Below are 23,375 nucleotides of genomic sequence, written 5' to 3'. Positions count from 1 at the left end.
CTAAGCCCTCTGTGTGGCCTGTGTCACTTGACGTCACAGTAGCCTATGAGGTGAGTTACTGTCATGTTTTCCATTTTAACCAGGAGGAGACTAGGCCCCAAGAGGATGAGTGACATAGCCAACATCACACAACTAAGTAGCACTTTCCTGTGCCGCACTGTTTGCCTTCTGGGTTATCCACGTTTACTGGACTCCCTGGCTGGACACATTTTTCTGTGACCATGTTTCTCTTCTGCATTCTCCCTGCATCTCTAGTTCCTTGATTTGTTGTCACTGGGCACTCTGTCTATGTCTCATTTGTAAAAATTTCCATGCCACCTCTAGTTGTCTCAGGTACACCCCGTTGCCCTGTATTACCTTCATATCCGGTCGCTCAGTCATGTGCAGCTAAAAACTTATTTTAAAGTGTTCATGCAAACCCCCACCACTTATTGTATTTCATTCCCCATCAAGCCATCAAACAAAGGTACGTATATGTTTTTAAGGGCATTACTGGACATATGAGTCAGAATCAGCTCTTCTAAAGGAGAACAAAGGCTGACCCCTCAAAATTGGTGTTTTATTTTGACATGTGGGCATTTCCTAGAAACTTGAAGAAAATGCCTTTAGAACAGTCCCAGTACCAAGTAAAAGTAAATAAAATCCAGAAGACACTTTAACGGGGTATTTGAATGCAACATTCCAGCACATCATATGGCTTAATGTATTTGAGTTACTTTTATAACTGAGATGTTAGAAAATGTATTTCCTTTAATGCATTTGGAAGAAATGTAATTAGAACTTTATTTTGAAGTTCTACAAACCAGAGAAACTTGAGATTCCTTGTTAATGGATGTCAGAGCCTATCCTTCTAATTTAAATGACTGCTAGCCAACTACTACAGCTGAGAAGTTGTTTGCAAACATGGGACATATCGATTCATTTTTCTTCCCTCAGTTTGTAGCAATTCTGAATCTTTGAGAGAAAAGAGAGAACAAAAAGGCAATTGGGGGCAGATAATGAAAATAAACTTTAGCATGCCAGAAAAGTAAAGTTATTTGGCTGAATTCAATTATTTTCATCCTAAATTATTTTCCTGAAACATGTTTTTGTCCCTTTGTGCAAAGGGTGAGTGCTTTGGATTAGAATTGTCTCACTGAATGGCAAGTTCTTGTCTTTGTAAATGATGCTCCGAGCCCAGACACCAGGGTCTCACGAATTCATTAAGCCATGAAAAACACATGAGCAATTACTCAGGAAAAAATGTTCATGTTAAGGCAGATCCGAAAGCATTGTGGACTGTATGAGCATTTTATATAGGACAGTTAGTTCATAGTTTATGTTCTGTTAACTTAGCCTTGATCCTAATCTTTGTTAGAATTTCCTCTATTTTTAGCCAAGATTTGGAAGGCATCTGGAAGTGCCTCAGTTGGTTGGAAACAGATGGCCTGCCTGTACTGCCTCTTCTTAGATCAGTCAGAAAACCCTCCAGTAACTCCTCAATTGTGGTTTCAGATTGTTGCACATTTCTCATTCTTTCTAGAGTGTTTTTGTTTGTTTGGTTTGGTTTGTTGTTATTTTGTTTTGTTTTGTTTTTTTGCTGCATGTGATGATAGTCTGTTTTGGTAGTTTACCATAGTGTATAAACTTTAAATTCATCATTGCCTAAGTGCAGTGCTATACCTTAGTAATCAGTACTCAGTGAAATTCTTTTATACAAACATAATATTCAAGTAGACTTTAGAGAACTGGCTAACTGGTTTTTGCACAGGTGGTACATTTTTTTCCTTGACAGTACCAATATCAAATAAAATTTGCTTCTGAAAAATTGTTCAGCAGTGGAAACAGAGCAGAAATGATATATGCATCAAAAAGTGAAAACCTTCTATCCTTATCCTATCAATATTTGCTGATGGGTCATCACTCAAATAATTCAAAACAAATAAAAAATGAATCCATAAGATCATGGGTCATTGCACAAGTGTTTTGCTTTAAGAAAGTCAACAATTTGTGATGAAACGTTATGGGATCTTGTTTCATAAAATCTTAAACCTGGGAAAGATTACTAAAAGATTATGGAAAAAGAGATTACTCAATCAATTCACCTCATATTCAAGGTGGAAAAATGGAAGACCAGAAAGGATAACTGGTGCATTAAGGATCATACATCAACTTAATCAATGGCAGGACCAAGATTAAGACCCTTATTTCCTGACTCAGAGTTCAGTCTCTATCATTGTATGGTTAATCCTTTTTGTTTCAGGCTTTTATCCCGAGAGAAAGTTCCACCATTTCAGAACTGTAAGACACCTCTAGGTTTCTGAGAACCAAAATGTGTGATTAGTGGAAACTCCATGTGATGGATTTCCTGTTCAAATTGAGACCTCGGATTTACTGATGTGTTCTCCTTAATGTAATCAACAAATCAGTGTCAAATACCACTGTAGCCTGGTGTCCTTCTAGTCTTATCCTTAGTCACATCTTGTTAACATGGGTTTGGAGTGGAAGATAGAGAATAAGTTTTGGGATCTAAGTCTCTGCACTTCTCCTTAACTCTATTTCGTACATTAAAATATAGAAATACCAATTTATAATTTTATAATTTAAAATTTATAATTAAAAAAAAATAAATAAAATTTATAATTAAGTTCTAAATTATAATTATATTTTATAAATATATTGTATTTAATTATATATAATTATAATATTATTTTATAAATATATATTATAGGAGCTCCAGTGGCGCAATCAGTTAGCGCGCGGTACTTATAAATATATATTATAAATTATAATTAAATTCTAATTTATGATTTAGAATTTATAGAAATTCTATTAATTTAGTTAATTGTGATGCGTCAATATTTACTTCATAGTTTGATAAACATGAAGATATTAATATTAAGGGAAACTGGGTAAAGGATATACAAGGATTCTTTGTACTCTTCACAACCTTTGTATTAGTCAAAATTATCCAAAAATAAAAAGTTTATTGAAATAAAAAAACAAACAAAACAAAAACCTATAGTGACAGGTGCTAGTTGAACTTTAAGGAATGGAGATAAATGCATAGATACAAATTTTAAGAGACTGTGGAGATGAAATCTTAAGCTTTTTTGTAACATTTTGTTTGGGGTTAACAATTCTTTTTTAATGTGTATAACAGTAGATACAAGACCTCACAAATGCATTGGCTTTCCACCGCCACACCATCACCACCCCCACAAACCCACGTAAGCACATGCACACAGTCAGGCTTCTGACACCTGTCTTCATATCTCTCAAGTACCCCTGCAGCTGGGCAGGCCCACGCCTTAGCCCCTTGTTCCCACTGAAGAGACCAGAGAAGTTCGCATGCTGTGTGCCACAATCATTGTCTCCCACTGCTTTGCCTCTCCCAGTCAGACATCTCCTGCTTTAGGAATTGTAAGACTCACAGTGCTTTTCTACCTCTCATCTAAATGAAGTCCGGAAGGATTAGTATGGAGGGAGGGGAAGGAAATGTTAACTATAGTATTTTCAGTGCTTGGAATTTACATTAGAAACCTCTTGATCCCTGTAGAGAAGTCATATTCAGGTTCTAAATGCCATATTATCCCATGTCTACAGTGTGGATTATGTTTGGATAATTATTTTCTCTGATATGATATGTGCCTTTGGGACACAATCCACCACTCTAAGCAAAAGTGGCCACTGGAAATGCAAACTGATTTAATAATGGTTTCAACAAACACAATTAAAAAGATCATATAAAATGATTACTTCTTTATAAGCAGTTAATATAACAGAAAGATCATGGATGTTTAGTTAGAGAGGTATGGATTTGCCTCTCAGTTCTTTTTTTTTTTTTTTTAAAGATTTTATTTATTTATTTAACAGAGAGAGAGAGAGAGAGCGAGATCACAAGTAGGCAGAGCAGCAGGCAGAGATAGAAGGGGAAGCAGGCTCCCTGCTGAGCAGAGAGCCAGATGCGGGGCTCCATCCCAGGATCCTGGGATCAGGACCTGAGCCGAAGGCAGAGGCTTAACCCACTGACCACCCAGGCGCCCCTTGCCTCTCAGTTCTAAAACTCCCTAAAAGAAGGGAGAAAATTGCTGAAATTCTCTGTTGGGGCTCCATCGGTTTAAAAAAAAAAAAAAAAAAAAGGGCAGAGTAATTGTGATAGTTGTATGAAAATAACGTTAAGTGAAAGCCTAGTAAAATACTTGACATTTAGTGTTGATGGCTGTCAAAAATGTTGTTGGTACTCTACCATGTCCCCTTTCTCTGTATGATTCCCATCCTTAGAATCTATGTCTATGCCTGAGGCACTGTCCTCTGATGTAGAAGGTTGAAGTCTCCTTTGCCAGCAGTCATGGCAGTGGTGGGGAATTCACGCTCCCTTGGAGCCGCCCTCTATCCCCTGTTCCAATATGGGGTGTGCTCCACACTGGTCCCAGAGGTTCTCCAGTGGAATTAAGCTCCAACTGCCTATAGTGATAACTGGCTTTATTAAGCATATCTCATTGGCTGTCTCCACCCTCTGTGCCCCTTCCTGTTCCCTTCTAAAAATATTTACTGGGTCAACATTTAAATAAATCACTTATAGTTAAAGCCATGTCTCAGTGTCTGCTTCTGAGGAGCCTTAACTAAGACTATTTCTTTCTTACCATGTATGTATGCTGTATTACTTGTAAAGGCACTCAGGTACACTGCAACACTGTACTCTTAGGTCTGTAGCGTGTTGAAGTACTGTGCATAGTGGTCAAGAACTTGGACTCCAACAGCACACATATCTGGTTTAAAATCCTAATACTGCCATATTGAACAAGCTATTTAATTTCTTAGCCTTAGCTTTCTCAACTTTAAAATGGGGATAATAGGGGCTCCTGGGTGGCTCAGCGGGTTAAGTGTCTGCCTTCGTCTCAGGTCATGATCTCAGGGTCCTGGGATTGAGCCCCACATTGGGCTCTCTGCTCAGCGGGGAGCCTGCTTCTCCCCCCACCTTCCGCTCTGCCGGCCTCTGCCTACTTGTGCTCTCTCTTTCTGTCAAATAAATAAATAAAATCTTAAAAAAAATAAAATGGGGACAATAATTTCTAAATTGTTATGATGATTATGAAATGATGAATCAAAATATGGTTGATAACTATACCTATTCCATAGAGTTAGTACCTATAAGTGAGATGGAAGATGTACTGTCCTAGTACAGTGTCTGGAGCACAGGAAGTTCTCAGTAAAATGTAAACCATGTGCCAAATTAGTAATGAGAAAACCTCAGCATGGGCTTCATTTTTGCTTCTAGCTAAGTGCTAATACAACATAGTTCATTCATACCAAATTAAGTAAAGTACTATTTTGAATTACAGGTGTGGTTAGGTGTGTGCTAGTCCCTTTTCTCTTTTCTCTATCCATATATCACATCTTAACACACACATATAAATCAGATTTCATAAGCTTATATTTTACCGTGTAGTTTTTCATATTACTAAGGTATTTTATATGACAAAGAAATTCACCACAGGCTTTCCTTAACATGCTCGTATTCCTTTCATTAAACCTAAAATATCTGTTAATTACCAAATGCTAACCTAAACATTCCAAGAATACATATGTTGTATAAAGCAGGTCATACGTCTACAAACTGCACACATTTGCATCTTAAAAGTCAGTAAATTATTTTAGGAAACCTAAAGAGTAAAATAATTAGAAACTCCCGTTTAGAGTTGAAAGTATGTGATTAAGCAAAATATTGGGCCCATGGTAAGTATGCAATGAAAAACATGTGGATTGAATTATACTAAATTACAGGCTTTTATGGGCATGTTCATTAAGAGTCATTCTATCTTCGGGACGCCTGGGTGGCTCAGTTGGTTAAGCGGCTGCCTTCGGCTCAGGTCATGATCCCAGCGTCCTGGGATCGAGTCCCACATCGGGCTTCTTGCTCGGCGGGGAGCCTGCTTCTCCCTCTGCCTTTGCCTGCCATTCTGTCTGCCTGTGCTTGCTCTCTCCCCCTCTCTCTCTCTGATAAAAAAAAAAAAAAGAGTCATTCTATCTTCAAAATTGATCTTTATTCCAAAAATCTACTCTTTTATTTGTGTAATCAATTTCACTAATGACAAGATTATTTTATGATATCTTTTGTTTTTATGAGAGGGCGATTTATTCAGTATATTAGATTTTACTTTATGTTGCATATGTATTTTTCCTTCAAAATGTTCTTTAGGGAAAAAAAAATTGAGCAGAAGCAGACAGACTGTTCTAGGACATCCCTTCCTTTAGAGACAAGTTTCTCCAGCATAAAAAAAGATTGGCTTCCAAATTGGTTAAACTGTTTCTTCTGTACAGTACAGTGACATGTTGTCTTGTTACAGTGAACATGTGCTCTCATTTTGGACGCGCTGTTCTGTGAAAAAGTTTTATTTAGCCCACAGAGCCAATCCCCGGATTTGTGGGTGTTACCTCCTTTCCTTGTTACCAGGTTTTGTCATCATCATTATTACTTTTGCTCTGTCAGCTGTAACACAGTTTAGTAGCAACCTTTCTTAAAAAACAAGATGTTTCTGAAAATAGACAGAACAGTTGGCTAGACAGAAAAGAGACATCAACAAAAGTAGGTCTGTTGTTCCTCTGTGTTTTGCTCCCTGAATCACTTCTGAGATAGCTTCACACATTGTAAATGAACATGCATTGTATGAAGATATAATCTAATATAATCTGTATGTCCTAATATAAACTTTTATCCTACTTTATCACAGAAATAGACCTATATGGACACTGATTTGTTTCAGAGAATTCTTAAGTGTTTTACTTCTGTTCAAATTAAGGAGTTTTAACCGAATATATTGACTGGGTTGGTTTGTTTGCTTTTTTTTTTTTTTTGTGAGAAAACTAGCTTCTGTTGTAAATGAATACCTTAATTTAAGATCAATAGATGGATCCAGATGTTTCTTCATAGTCTGATTGAGTAGCTGATTCACCCAAGAGGAAAGAGTAGCTTTATTATTTCTGATTTTTTTTCTTCCTCTGTGCATCAACTAAAACAAAAATTAGATCATTCAATATTTACTCTTTGGGCGAAATAACATTTTTCAGCTTCCCAGTAATTAGCAGAAATGACCAATACGGAATAAAGGGACAAATCCCTCTAATCCCTTCCTTGTCCAGCAGAAATAATATGACATCCCTTTCAGAGCACAAGTTGGAAGACGCATGAGAAATAGCCAACCCACTAGCCCTTCAGAATCTTATGGTTTTCATATTTGACAATGTTGGGATCTAATGCCTACAGGGGCATTATCCTAAGAAATCAACAACCCGAATATGATGATAAATTCAGATGTTATCTCTGCTTCCTGATTTGACCTCTGTGTCTGGACTGCCTTCTTACAGTGTATATAAATATACCCGTAATATTTTTTATATACACATTTGATTTGCTTTTGTAATATCTCTTCAATTGCTCTTAGATAAGTTGTCTTTATTTCCAAATCTTTTCTATACAAGATTAAACTAAGTTTTAACCAATCGACCTTTATCACTTCCTCCTCCCCCTCACTTAAACTGCTAAAACAGAGCTTTTTAATCTGATATGTATGAAAGGGCTTCATGAAGCCATGAGCTAAATGAAAATGAATACAGAGTGGTACAAGTGTCTTCACATGTACTTTGTTCTGACAAAAGGATCACGTCTTTCTTCAGATTCACACAAGGGTGTATAACTCTTCCAATTTTAAGAACTACTGCCTTCGGGATTCTCTCCCTTTTGTTGTTATTAGTTAGGAAATGCTAATCCCTATCTTAAATTTTACTGAATAGATGGGGTCACCACCTTCTTTTTCCATTACAGTTCACCCGTGGTCCCTTATTTTCTCTTACCTTTCTGGCTTTTGTAGTTTTCTCGTTCCAATGTAAGTAAGAGAAGCAAGAGAGAGAAAAGAGATATGACACACTAACCCTCGGCCAGTAATAGTAGTTGGCATTTTCATATGTGGCACATCATTTGATCCACTACAGCCCTATAAGTTAGACAGTATCCTTGTGTTCACAGATGAGAAAAGTGAAGTTCAAAGAAGTTAGTCATTCCTATAGCTTATACATGGAAGAATCCAGATTTAAATCTGTGTTGAATCTAGTGCTGGGGAGGAATTTTTTTCCTTCTTCCCTGTTATGTTCTTTGGCTAGCCTAATAATTACATTGACACACGACAATCAAACAGAAGAACAATTTAATTTAGTACATATAGAAGACTCATGTAGACTTGAGGGGGTCAAAGACAGGCACCTGAGGTTTATATGTCATCCTGAGCTAAGGCAAAAGGGCTGCAAAAAGAAGGAAGACAATTCTTTGGAGGATAAGAAGAGCAAATGTTTGGTAAACAAATGTTTGCTATTGTGATATAAAAAGTTATCCCTGTTAATAGCTCCCTTCTTGGTACAGGCCTCTTATCTAAATTCTTTTAGGTAGTTGAGAGGGAAGTAAAAGGCTCTTCTTGAGTCTGTTAAGCCTTGAATGCCTTCATCACAAATAATTCACATGCCAAAGTGGCACATTCTAGGGAAGTCTGCTCTGAACCCCATCACTAAAGTTCATTCCTTCACAAAGCCTACCCAGACAGAGTAAATGGACATGGTTTACTAACAGCATCACCTTTTACAATGTCTAACTTACATTTTGTTATTATTCTCTATTATCAAAACATACTTTCATTATTCTAGGACAGATTTACAAATGCACATGTGCTGTTTTATTTCGTCAGTGTTGTCATACTGTCTCATACTGTGACAGAGTGCAAGAATCATTTATACATTCATTAATTCATTCACTTTTTAAAGTAACATTTATTAAAACTTACTCCTGTCAGTGCTTTGATAAGTTCTGGAATAGTGGTTCTCGGTTCTATCTTCACATTAGATTCTACTGGGAAACCTTTGAAAAAATGCCAGTACCTGGTCTTGGCAACAGAAATTCTGGTGCAGTTAGTGGAGGTGGCACTTGGGCAGTGTCTTTTTTAAAAAGCTTTCCCAGTCATGGCCAGTGTTGAGAACCATTGTTCCAGAGTAGTGGCTTTTCAAATCATGGTCCCCTCCATCTGCAGCATCAGCATCATGTGGGAACCTATTACAAAGGCAGATTCTCAGCCCCTTACCCCCAACCTCTTGAACTGTACCAGAAACTCCAGGGATAGGACTTAGCTATCTCTGTTTAACAAGCCCTCTAGATGTTTCTGAGACAAGCTAAAGGTTGAGAAACACTTCTCTAGAGACATAGGATGAAAAAGACACGATAACTTGCCACTAAGCAATTCTCCTCCGTCTCAAGGAGTTCCCAGTTGTTTAAAATATGCATTTTAATTACCTAGCACAGTTCCATAATCTATAACTTTAGTTGATAATGACAGCATTATTACTACTTAAAAAGTGTAATGACTTTGATCTCTTCTGGGGCAGCCATTAAATGAAGAGTTTATAAGAAAGTTGTGGTCAGTGAATAATTCTCTTAACAGAAGTCTTATGAACTTTAGGGGTTCAGCTGAATCATGACAGTGTTTTGTAACATACACACATACAGTGAAAGAGATAGGATTTTGAAATACAAAACCTTAGAGGATAAGTATTTCCAAGGTAGGATATTTTTTTTAAGATTTTTAAAAATTATTTATTTATTTGTTAGAGAGAGAGAGAGCTAGCACAGGCAGACAGATTGGTAGGCAGAGGCAGAGGGAGAAGCAGGCTCCCTGCTTGGCAGGGAGCCCGATGTGGGACTCGATCCCAGGACGCTGGGATCATGACCTGAGCCGAAGGCAGCTGCTTAACCAACTGAGCCACCCAGGAAGGATTTTAAGGTGGTCTTTGTGTTGTGTTTCTGTTCTATTATTGTCAATACCATACTTGCTATTACAGTACCATATTTATTAATGTAGCTTTTTTACAGCTTTATGACAGCATAATTTACATACAATAAACTGCATATGCTTAAAGCACTTAATTTGATTAGTTGGGGCTCATATATACACGAGGAGTATGACACAACAGCAAGGGGCACTCCAGTTTCATTGCAAGTAACTGTTAGTTGTGCAGATCTCCCCCTCCATCCCCAAAGGCAGGATGGGGTTCCAGAGAAGACTTCCTGAGGAAGGTAACATGAGCTATTTGTAAGCCAACTAGATGTCAGCCCAAGTGGATAAAATGTGGCAAGGTTGTACAGGATGGAAATAAAGTGTTTCTCATCCGTGTGAAGTCTAGATTCTTGTGGTTGCTGCTATTTATCATCATGTAGGGTTTAAAAATACCCACTAGACATTTTAGTCTCTTAAAATTCCAATTGAGAAAGGTGCTGAACAACACTCTTACTGATAGTAGCAATCTCAGCTTCTATCTCTACAGGTAATCTCCAGTATTAGGGTAACTAGTTTAGTTTTGACTACCCATCTGCTCTTGAAAGCCCACTTCTCTGCTGTGTCTTATACAGAACAGCTTGCATAAAAGTGATATTTTTGCTTTGTAGCAATGGAACCTCATTCCTTGCCTTTCCCTTCCTTTTAGCTTTTCTCTCTTCTTTCTCCTGAGCAAATGTCCCTATATGTTCATTTATCATTACCGCCAGGTGCTCATACTGGGACTTTACTCTTTGGGCTTAAGTTCTCATTCTTTCTTCCATTGCAGGCTGGCTCCATGAGTTGGGAAAGAGACTAGAATCTCCGTACTATGGCAACAATACCTTAGGGGGCCCATCTATCCGAAGTGCCTATATTGCCGCTCTGTACTTCACCCTCAGCAGCCTCACCAGCGTTGGGTTTGGGAATGTCTCTGCTAATACAGATGCGGAAAAGATCTTCTCCATCTGCACCATGCTGATTGGTGGTAAGGGAAATTCTTCTTTCACACCAAGAGAATATGCCATACTATTGCTGTTCTGTTTATTCAGTCCTAAAACGCAATAGAAACATATTAATCAGAAGAGTTTAAAAGCACTAGTTAGAAAATCAGTGACAAACACTTTAATATACATATAGATTAGCAGTGAAAGTCTATGATGTCAAGGAATTCCATTTTCTGGACAGATGAAGAAGTAACCATTTACTTGACGGTTGATTTTGAAAAGATAGGAACTTAGTTTTCTCAATGTACTGTTTATCCTTAGTGTTTGTGAATTACTTGAGTCTGAATTCCAGGTATATGTTTGAAACTCCACTTTATAGTCTCAAACAGGTCACTGTTATCAAATTTTATTAATACTAATATAGTAAATTAAAGGTGTTTGATAGATTACTTAGTTAAAAATAAAACAAAAGCAAAGAAAACATCCAATACAACAATAAATATTTAACATTTGAAATTGGTTTTTTTTTGTTTCTTTCTCTGTGCTAAATGCTTCAGTACAATACCCAGAGTAAATCTAAAAGGAAAAACCTATGGGTTGGGCACTATTACTATCCCTTTTAAAGAACAGACAAACTAATATACTATTGTTTGGGAACTCCAAACCTACCTTCTGTGCTGTGCTTTGTAATGCTGGGGTTGGACCCTGCGAACCTCCTTTTTCCTTGCCAGCCCACTTCAGTGACTTCCGCCTCCAGGGGCGCCAGAGGAAGACTGGGAAGCAGGAGGTGGAGCCAGGAGACTGCCTGCTTCTGATGTGTCTGATGTACCTTCCCTGGCAGACCACCTCAATCAGCAGCACGTGGTCCCAGCATTCAGCATCTTCAGGCACTCCCACAACCACCTCATTGGGTCTTGGAGATCCCTGCATCCGTTGGGAGTGTCTCCGCATCCAAAGTCAGAGCCCTAGTTTCTGACAGCTCCTCATGGCTCCTCTTTGGCGCTTCTATGTTCTGATAAGTGCGCTTCTCCCCCTTGTTTATTCATCTCCAAGGACAGAAACTCCTTCTTGCGGTTATTATATCCACATTACCTTTATACTCTCTTTTTTACTCATTTAACTCTCTAGCCCCAGGAAAACCAGTTCCCTATAGTGAATTTCCTCTGTTGAAACCTTTTGTTTAATTTCCCTTTTCTGAACCTCCTAACATACAGGATTGACACCATTCTTATCAACATTTTTCAGATGATAAATCTAAAGCTTGAAGAAACAAAGTAACTTTCCCAATGTCATACCATCCGTAAGATAAAGAGGCAAGGTTTGAAGCCAAATAAATGCTTATTTCCATCTATAAACACCTAATAGGAAACTTACTGAATTATAAGATGGCTCTCATGGAATAGTAGATGTGAATGTTTACCTGGATCAAGTATACATTCTTCTTAGGCCAGGATTCTTAAACTAGGGTTCTATCAGTGTTTTCGTCCCCATATGTTTCTCCTATTTTATCATGTTCTTTTAATGGCCTTAATCCCAGCTATCTCTTAGAGTTTCAAACCATATAATAGGGGATGGTTCCTACCACCTTCCTTGTGTGGGAGATACAAAATGAGTATTTGGGGCTTTAAGCAATGACTCACCCAGCGTATGTTGAAATCAAAGAAGTATCAGCCAGCCCTTCCCTCAAGGAACTTGTGATCCAGTTTGGAAGAGATGGGCTGAAAGACATGGAAAGAGTTGTAATAATAGCAGGCAGTAAATGCTACGTGCCAAATCAGTTGGGGAAGTTCAGAGGCGGTGACAAAGCATGGGCCAGGGATCGGGAGACTTTCTTGGAAAGGCAGTGCTGGGGCAGAGTTGCTGAAGTGGCGTGCTGGGACTGCTGGGATTTGCTGCAGCTCTTGGCTGAGGTACAGCAGCAACAGCCCGGGGAGCAGAGAACAGGAACTCTGGGTTTCTAAAGAGCTGCAATGTGCCAGACACCGTGGTGGCTGTTTTATGCCCAGTATTATGACTTCTCAAATCACCAGTCTCCTTGACTGCCCATCTTTCAGCTTAGCAAAATGACAAGCATTTTGCCAATACACACAGTTTATACTTATTTAATATTTGCCCATGTTTCTTCTATTCCTGGTGGAAATCTGAGGAAATGCTCAAGTGCTCAAGGCTTAACCTACTGATCTGACATTTCAAGAATCTGCTAGATAATTGAGCTTTTATTCTCTATTGATCCACATACTATATTGTGAATGGTCCTGCATCAGAAATGGGTAAGGCATAAATTATTCCCTGCTATTCACTGTAAGTAGAAAGCAATGCTGGTCCCAGGGCCAAAAGATAGGGGAAATAATCAGATAATGTTACTTTGTCACTTATTAAATATTCGTTGATCAAATTATCCTGGTGCAAAACCAGTACTCATTTGTCAGTGGCATTAAAGCATTTAGGTGACTTGAATAGCACTGAGGAAACCATTGCTTTCAAATGACAAATGGCATCTAAGCAACCTGAATTTATTAGTTAAAGCTTCTCAAATTTGTGTTTGTAGGAAATAACTATTATTGTGACAATTACCCTGGGCTAGAAGAAATGATGCCTGCATTTTAATATTTTCTAATTAACTAACTAGCATAACTTCAAGAGCTAATCATAAGTACTCACAATATGGAACATTTTGTTCATTTACTTCTCACAACACTGGGAGATAGAAGTTATTAACACCTTAATTTAGATATAAGGCAGCAGAGGTTTAGTGTGTTCAAAGGCCTGAATTCACTGAGACCTAGCAAACCTCTTACAAAATATCCATTTTATTATATACTAGAAATTAATTTTATTCCCTTAAGTTCTATAAATAGACACAAATAATCTATTTTTTTTTAATTTAAGTATATATTGGGATACCTGTGTGGCTCGGTCGGTTAAGTGGCTGCCTTCAGCTCAGGTCATGATCCCAGGGTCCTGGAATCAAGTCTCGCATCGGGGTTCCTTGCTGAGCAGGAAACCTGCTTCTCCCTCTGCCTGCTCTGCCTGCTGCTCCCCCCGCTTGTGCTCTCTCTCTCTGACAAATAAATAAATAAAATCTTTAAAATAAATAAATAAATTTATGTATATATTACTACAGAATCAAGTCTGAGGTAACTTATTAGGAATCTCCATGCAAGGCTAATGAAATTACTAATGACAGAGATACAATATTTACTACAAAAGCAGGCAGTAGCAATATTAAATGTTGCAGGTGACTGCCAAAACCCCAGATAATTATCTAGGGCACAGGCACTCACTGGCTGAGTGAGGAGGCGGGAGGAAGGGGAAGCTTTCATGTGAGCAGCTGTAATGACAATGTGTGCGAACCACTGATTTGTGGGAAGAATAATTAAAACTATCAAAGAGATCCAGCAAAAATAATGAGAAAAAATAAGCATACCTGGACAAATCTATGTAAGGATAGAGAACACCCAACACAAAAAAGTAACCTTAAAAGTTAAGCAAGCAGAGAGAGTCAACTATCATATGGTTTCACTTATTTGTGGAGCATAACAAATAGCATGGAGGACATGGGGACTTAGAGTGGAGAAGGGAGTTGGGGGAAATTGGAAGGGGAGGTGAACCATGAGAGACTATGGACTCTGAAAAACAATCTAAGGGTTTTGAAGGGACGGGGGGTGGGAGGTTGGGGTACCAGGTGGTGGGTATTATAGAGGGCACGGATTGCATGGAGCACGGGGTGTGGTGCAAAAATAATGAATACTGTTATGCTGGAAATAAAAAAAAAAAAAAATGAAAAAAAAAAAAAAAAGTAATGCAAATCAAAACCAAAAAAAAAAAAAAAAGTTTCAAACAATTATTACAATTAATGACCAAATATTGTAAAGCTGACAGATATAAGTTCAATACGCATAAATTAATAGTATTTCTAGATGCTAGTAACAATTAGAAAATAAAATATAAGAAGTGATTTTTAAAATATCAAACATCAAATGTACAATTCTGCTATACCAAAAACTACAAAACATTGTTGAGAAAATTTACAAATGGTCTAAAATAATGGAAGGATATACAATGGTGATAGTTTTAAGACTCAATATTATAAATATACCAGTTTTTCCCAAATTAATCTGAATATTCAATGCAATGCCAATGCATATTCTAGTAGATGTGTGTTTATGTCTGTTGATGGGTAGGTGTGTGTGTGTGTGTGTGTGTGTGTGTGTGAAAAATGACAAGATATTTCTAACAGCTAAAACTAGTCAAAGCAATTGTAAAGAAAAACAAAATTGGAAGATTTGCACTACAGATATCAAGATGCATTGTAACATTACAGCAATTAAGAAAGTGCATGATAGGGGCACCTGAGTGACTCAGTCAGTTAAGCATCCACCTCTTGATTTCAGTTCAAGTCATGATCGAGGGTCCTGGGGTTGAGCCCTGTGTTTGGTTCTGTGCTTAGTAGGGAATATACTTGAGATTCTAGCTCTCCCTCTGTCCCTCCCCTCTACTTTCTTCCTTTCTCTCTCTCTCAAATAATAAGTAAATCAAAAAAAAAAAAAAAAAAAGAAAGAAAGAAAGAAAGAAAAAGAGAAAGAAAGCACATGTTAGCTCAGGAACAGACTAATAAGACATGTGGAATAGAAGAGTTCAGAAATAGGCCCATGCACATATGGTCACTTTATTATGACATAGGTGACATGCAGTGTGAAGGGGGAATGATGATTCTTTCAATAAAAGTTGCTGGGTCAAATGTATATCTGGGTATATCTGGGTGTTGAAAAACAACCTTGACAACTTCTAAAACTGTACAATAATATTAATTCCTCCTGGAGCCCTAACCACAAATGGATAAGTTGAACTACAGAATTTGTATTTATAAAAAAAAAAAAAAACATTATTTAAAGAGCATAAAGAGAGCCATAGCGTAGGAGACAGTATTTGCAAATATTTACCTGACAAAAGACTCTTACCTATTATATATAAAGACTATCTACAAATCAGTAAGAGCAGACAATCCAAAAACGCATAGAAACCTTAAAAAGTACTTCACAAACAGATTTCCAGGCCATATAGACAATACAAATATAAAAAGATGCTTAACATCATTCATCAAGGACATGTAAATTCAGATCAAAATTAGATAGCATTTATAGTCACTGGAATGCTACTCTTAAAAACAATGACAACCCAAGCGTCTGAGAGAATATGAAACATCTTGACTTCTATACAATCGATGGGATGCACGTGGTGCAAAAGTTTTGTTGATATCTACCAAAACAGAACATACTGGTACTCTGCCACTCAACGCTTCTACTTCTGAGTATTTATCCAATGGAATACTCATATATATAGAGAGAGAGAGACAGAGACAGATAAATGATTGTACAAGCGTAATTGTAAGAATCTCAAACTGGAAATGCCCATTAGTAGGAGAATAAATAAGTACATTGTGAAGCCATTACTCAATACAGTACTTATACGGTCATGAGAATGAATGAATTCTCACATCACGCAACCACATGGATGAATCTTACTAACAATGCTAAGCAGAGAAGACAGATACCAAAAAGTACATATTGTATGACTTTGTTTAGAGAAAGTTTAAAAGTAGGCAAAACTTATGGATTGCAATATAACTCACAACTGCTGTTAACTTTGGTAATGGGGCTGGTTAGTGTCTGTGAAGGGGACATAGGGAGGCCTGGGGTGCTGGTACTATCCTGTTTATTTATTGGGAGGGTGATTCACTTTAAGAAATCCCAATGAGCTGTATATTTAGTATTTGCATAGTTTTCTTGATGTGTTATTGATCTTAATTTTGCCGGGTAAAATTATAATAGATAGCTAAAAATAGTAACTACCACGTGTGGGATGATGGGAGGGTAGCTAATAGCTGAGTTCCCGCCTTTCATGTCAGGTTGTTTTTAAGGCTTGTCTTAATATGATGAGTCAAGCAATAGAAGTAAAGTTATGTTGTCTAAAATATTGGCGATAATTCACAAGACCTGAAATAAATGATTTTAAAAGATTGTCTTTGGGGCGTGGGGTGGGGGTGAAGGGATGGATTGGGGGCTGAACTATTCATATTACATTTTCTAAGCTAATTCCTTAGGATTAAAAAACTTTTTAAAGAAAGTATCAAATGACCAGAGGTTCACTTCAGTTCCATAAATATTTATGACACACTTACATTATGCCAGGCACTGTGCTAGATGCTGGGGAAACAAAAATGACTAAGACATGATATTTTCCTTCGAGGAGTTCACAGTTTAGTAATGGAAATAGAAACTTGGGCAGATGATGTTCTTTCTTTTTCCATTTTAATTTTTCCTATTATAATGCACATTTAGAAAAGACTGAAAAATCCACACAAAAATTAGAATTACATAAAATCCCATTACCAAAAGATAGTCTTTTCAGTCTTTTTATACATCTATAGTCCTCTTTTTGACAATATTTATATTAACTCTGCATATCATTTTTGCCATGAAACAAAAATGTATTAGAACATTTTCCCATTTCTTTAAAAGCTCTTCTATCATATTTAATAATGGCTAACTCATGGACACCTAACAAGTCAGCCCCCGTTGACAGGTCTGTTAGGCTTAGAGGTTAGATAAAACTTCCTAGTGAAGGTGACTCATCCCTGAGGACATGTCCCGTTTAAATGAGGCATTCTTGTCCCAAAAAAGGTAAAGTGAAATTCCTAACAGTTAAGGCTTTCCTTGGGTCCTCTCATCCTAAATATATTCTCCTGACATAATTTTATTGGACCCATATGGGCTATGGTGTTCACAAATTCAGGCTTTTTAAAGATGTATACACTGCCATTTGAATTTGTCATTTAGGAAATTGTTCTCATTCTGTTTTCTCTGCCATCTGCCATCCACAACCCAGTGTACTCTAGCAGGCGTGGAAAATTCCAGGTCAGTGAGTAGGTGGGAAAGAGGAGGAAGGCAGCTAAGATTACCCTAAGCCTGAGCTCTGGTCTCCTTTTATATCAGGGGCCAACAGTCAGGAAGGCCCTGCAAAATGGTTGGTGGAAGAACTCAGCAAGGGTGTTATACCTCAGGAGAGCAGTGTGGCCCGCAATGCAGAGAGAGAAGTGGAGAGGGGTAAAAGCGGGGAGAGGGGAGGGAAGAGCGGGGGAGGGAAGAGAAATGGGAAAGGAAAGGAGAAGACAAAGAGGAAGAAGAAGGAGACAAAGAAAAAGAAAGCCAGGCAAAGCTCTAAGAGTGCACTTTCATTTAAGGTCTCTTGACTTTCTTCTGAGACGCCAATTATGGAGGTTCCTCCCAAGACCTAATGTTATGACGAGATTTTACAAAATGCATTTGATACAACATTCCTACACAAAGCAGAGGAGCCTCCCACACACTCAGCAGCAGCCCTAGCATGCTACTTTAAGAATTATATACATCAGATTTTCTAGGAGTAAAAGGAAAAGTGAATGATGACTTCCAAAGTGACCTGGATTTTGCAATTCTGGAGTCAAACTGCCATAGCAGATGGGATGATTTGGCCTGACAGTTCTATTCACTCTTTGCCCGTGTGAGAGTGATAACCAGGACAGAGAAGCAGAATAACTATGAAAACTGAAAAATTATGGGAGTTGGGGGTTTTATTTTTTAACTACTTATATGAGAAGTATTTGCCTCTGCTGAAATGCGACTGTGAAATTATGGTGACTCAGATGCAGACGAGGACTTTCCAACAACACTGAGAATGCTACAATTAATCCAGTAATTCATTTTATTGATAATGTACAATTAGGATGCTAAATGATCTGAACATATTACTTCTCTTACTTTAAGTGCTTTACCCACATTATAATTAAGCAAAGCAAAGTTAAAATCATACACATAATTAAGGAAAGCAGTGTTAAAATAAATGAAATAAAATTGTTCTCAGTCCTCAGTTTAGTCTCCATGAAAGACTATTTTATACTTTTACAGATGGTAGGGCTTCCAAAGACTGAGCCCATAAGTATATTAACGGAGCCCAAAACTGATGTTTAATTTCTTTGACTTGGAGCGGAATTGTTTGCTTTCTTTGCTGAGTGTTTACCTTAAATAGAGGTCTCTTCTTCCAAACAAAGTACTTGACATCAGAACTACTGTGCTTTAACAAACATACAGAAGAATGGACCTCTATTTATATTTATTATTATTTTTTAATAAACATATAATGTATTTTTATCCCCACGGGTACAGGTCTGTGAATCGCCAGGTTCACACACTTCACAGCATTCACCATAGCACATACCCTCCCCAATGTCCATAACCGCACCCCCCTCTCCCACCCTCCCTCCCCCCAGCAACCCTCAGTTTGTTTTGTGAGATTAAGGGTCACTTATGGTTTGTCTCCCTCCCAATCCCATCATGTTTCATTTATTCTTCTCCTGCCCCCTTAAACCCCCCATGTTGCATCACCACTTCCTCATATCAGGGAGATCATATGATATTGTCTTTCTCCGATTGACTTATTTCACTAAGCATGATACCCTCTAGTTCCATCCACATCGTCGCAAATGGCAAGACTTCATTTCTTTTGATGGCTGCATAGTATTCCATTGTGTATATATACCACATCTTCTTTATCCATTCATCTTTTTATGGATATACCAAGAGCCATTCAACACTAAGTTATTAGGCAATATACAGTTTTCTTGGAATAGTTTTCACCTGTTGGGAGACATTGATTTTTGAAAATTTAGGGAGAATATATACTTATGTTTGTATGGAGCAGGCATACAGCATTAAATATTCCTTGAATTTCTTTCATCGAGAAGTTATTTCCACTAAAACCACTCTTAAATACTTAAGAGGTTACTGGAAAATCAACTGAGTCCTTTCCCCATATTTTATGCCATTGAGTGTGTTGAAAATTTGCAATTATGTTTTCCACTCTCATGGGAATAATGAACATAAATTGAGTGCCCACTGATTTTCACACAAAATATTGGACACTTTTAAATATATATATATATATATATATATATATATATATATATATATATATAAACTCCTTAGATCTCAAAAAAGCCCTGTGAGTAAGGTACTACTATGCCCATTTATACATTAGGAAACTGCACCCATGAGAATTATACGTCTTCCCAAGTTCACAGTTAGGAAGTGCCAAAATCAGGTTTCGAATCCTGAGCTGTCTGATTCTGAAGTCCATATTCTCTCTGCAACATTATATTCCTCCTGTATATCACCCTAAGTTTAACCCCATTCTAGTAACTTTTCAAAAATGCTGAGGGCCTCTTTATGGTTACCACCTTTATAGGCGTGGTTACCGTATCTTCCATAGAGAAATGATGATATAGAACCAGAAAGAATTTTCATTCCAGTGTTAGATTAGATTGCAGATAGCATGCCAGTGGTCGCTAATTTCTGGCAAATGCAGAGGAAAGAAAGAATTTTATTTGGGGCTACCTTGAAATAGGACGAAGATTCAGGAAGATAGATGCAGTGATGTACTGACACATTTACAGTAATGTATCCATTTTGATGCTAAGAAACTTTAACAGATCTCCTTGGACATTGAGATTTTGGTACAGGGACAGTTTGATGGATCCTAATAGACAAAATACTAAATTTTTAGTCTTTTTTTTTTTTAAACCAAAAGCTATTAAAACAGATGATTTCACCAAACCCCTGAGCTTACCTCATCGTCAATCCTGTCCAGGATGGGGTTCAGGGCTGAAATCTGAATATCACTGAAAGCTGATCTGCCCATAAATGTAACTATACCTAGCTCTCAGCTCTCACAGTGCCACAGCCCCGGGTGGGTCCAAGGCCTTCTTGGACTCTCTGCTGGTGTCCGCAGAGGCCATTCTGATTCTGCTTGGCTAACAATTAGTACAAATTCTTGTCCTACCTTTTCTGACTTTAAAGTAGTTGACCACTCCTTACAATTGGAATTTCCTAGAAATCACTTTTTTTCCCAGTAGAAGACCCATCTCCAAACCACAGCAACTCTTGAGTTCTTGTGAACAAAGTCTTCTATCCAATTATAATTTGGTGGTTTTCTGAGAAAGGGGAAGTCTCAGCAAGAAAGTGGGGATTAAATACTCTCTGAGAAATCTCATCGAAACAGGAGTCATACACACACACACACACACACACACACATACCATCTGGCTCCTCTCAGAATGGCAAAGATGACTCTAAGTAGAATACCTGTTTTTCTCTATGAATGCATTTGTTTCTTTAATGGCCTCAGATTTTCTGATAGCTCCCTTAAAATGTAAGTGACACAGAGCTGAAGCAAGGCTGGTGATGAAAGCCATAGGAATCTCAGCTTTTGCTTGCTCAGAAAATCCTCAATTACGTTTCTAGCAATTTTCTCCATACCTTTATTGATCAAAATGTGTTATATTTAATATCTGAAAACTCATTTTAAGTGATGACTTAGGGGAAAGACAAATAAAGTTTAACTGGTTTTAATAGACTTATTAAGATTTTATTTATTTATTTTTGAGTGTGTGCATGCACGCACAAATGGGGGATTTGTGGAAGAGGGGAGGGAGAGAGACAAGCAGACTGTGCTGAGGGCAGAGCCCATTAGGGCTGTCCTGACCCTGAGGTCATGACCTGAGCCAAAATCAAGAGTCAGACACATAACTGACTGAGCCACCCAGGCACCCCGCTAATAGACTTGGTTTTTTAAAATGTATTTGTTATTATGATAACCATTGAACTATAACTTTATAGCTTATTTTATGAGATTATATTAAAATTATTTTCTCATGGCCATTAAATTATACTTAACTTTAAAACAATTTAGATGCAAAAAGTACAAAATAAAAGTTTATCATAGCCAGAAAAGCTGCTGACAGAATAAGTGTGAGTCAGAGGGGCCCTTTTGTCTATTACTGAGTATTCTTAAAAGGTGTTTTTACTCGATCAAGCCATCTGGATTCAAATGACTGCATTGGGATGCCCTCTGACAGCGTAGTATACCAAAACAGCTGTACCAACATGGCCACATAAGCATCCTCCACTGAATTCAGGATACATGAACTGTAATTCTAGACTTAGATTTTCCATCCTAGTTCTTTCCCATGTATGCTGTGTTGTCCTCTCTAGCTTTGATGCATGCCCTGGTGTTTGGAAACGTGACGGCGATCATACAGAGGATGTATTCCAGATGGTCCCTCTATCACACTAGAACTAAGGATCTGAAGGACTTCATACGGGTCCATCACCTGCCCCAGCAGCTCAAGCAGAGGATGCTCGAATATTTCCAAACAACCTGGTCAGTCAACAATGGAATAGATTCAAATGAGGTAATGTTCATTTCACATGTCGAAGTTTTCAGGCAGAAAGCACATATTCTTAGGTAAAAGCAAGGTGCTCTAATGCAGGTTTCAGAAGAGAAGTACACACCCACCAACTTCTTTATCTCCAATTTTTAGTCCCTCATGAAACTCAGTCCATCTTCTTTCATCTGCTTCGGCTTATGTTTTCATGATGCCACTTTGGATGGACCAATGTATTACACTGACTTATACTTCGGTCGGTTGGGTGGTCTTTCATTCTCATTTACCATCTTTGGAGGAACCAGTCAATTCTTGGAACCACTAAATTGTGTCAAGTTGGATTATTAGATTAACCAAGTTACTGGGTGCCTTTAAAACGAACAAAGTGAGAAAGCATACGTCTTCCGGCACATATGTTATCTGTGGACTTCCAGGAATACCCCAGACCACTACTGTAAGAAAAGTATCCTATAAATAAAGTAACCTGCTACAACCCCCAATTACACTGTCATTCACACTTCTGAGCAATTATTTGGTTTCTCCTCTCTTGACACAATCATGATGCTAGAGGAAACACCAGGGCATCCAAATTCCATATCTTCTGTCCTGAGAGAGAGTCTTTGTGAGAAGCAAGTCACAAGAAGCCATATATTTTCCTTCTAGAGTCTTCTATTAATTTATCCTAGTTCTCCAGACTTATTATCAGCTGATTTTTTCAGTAGAACCTAACCGGGGTCACAGTCACTGAATAATCGCCCCAGGGTTGAATAGACATATACTTCCCCTTCTGTACTCTGGTTGGTCAAACAGAAGAACACCCCTTTTCTCTTACAGAGTAAATCAATCAGACCGGACTTACCCCAGCTTGATTTCTCCTTTCATCTTGACAGCTTTTGAAAGACTTTCCGGACGAGCTGCGTTCTGACATCACTATGCACTTGAACAAGGAAATCTTGCAGTTGTCCCTCTTTGAGTGTGCCAGCCGGGGCTGCCTCAGGTCTCTGTCTCTGCACATCAAAACCTCTTTCTGTGCTCCGGGGGAGTATCTGCTGCGTCAAGGAGATGCTTTGCAGGCCATCTACTTTGTATGCTCAGGCTCCATGGAAGTTCTTAAAGACAGCATGGTGCTGGCTATTCTTGGTAGGTCTGAGTTGAAAAGGTTCATGAAATGTTGCCCTAGAGCATAAGTTAAGAAGAGAAAATGGGGGGGGGATACTGCTCCTGTAAGAAAATTCTGGATGAATATATGGGATTAGGATTATTCTTTAAGTGGATTTAATTTGCCAACTGTTTATTATTAATTATTATGCCACATACTGAGTTTACACTGTGCTGTTA

General features: G+C 38.0%; 1 protein-coding gene across 1 annotated transcript in view; it reads left to right on the top strand.

The window, feature by feature from the left end:
• The window catches only part of KCNH8 (potassium voltage-gated channel subfamily H member 8), a 371,847-nt gene that overhangs the window by 287,332 nt on the left and 61,140 nt on the right, over window positions 1–23,375 (top strand). The window contains exons 8-10 of the mRNA XM_032332057.1: window positions 10,621–10,818; window positions 21,865–22,064; window positions 22,928–23,177. Of these exons, the coding sequence (XP_032187948.1) occupies window positions 10,621–10,818; window positions 21,865–22,064; window positions 22,928–23,177 (648 nt within the window). The remainder of the gene's footprint in view (window positions 1–10,620; window positions 10,819–21,864; window positions 22,065–22,927; window positions 23,178–23,375) is intronic.

Source organism: Mustela erminea, chromosome 1 (genome assembly GCF_009829155.1).
Source record: "Mustela erminea isolate mMusErm1 chromosome 1, mMusErm1.Pri, whole genome shotgun sequence".
Lineage (NCBI taxonomy): Eukaryota > Metazoa > Chordata > Mammalia > Carnivora > Mustelidae > Mustela > Mustela erminea.
This window is presented reverse-complemented; position numbering and strand designations above follow the sequence as displayed.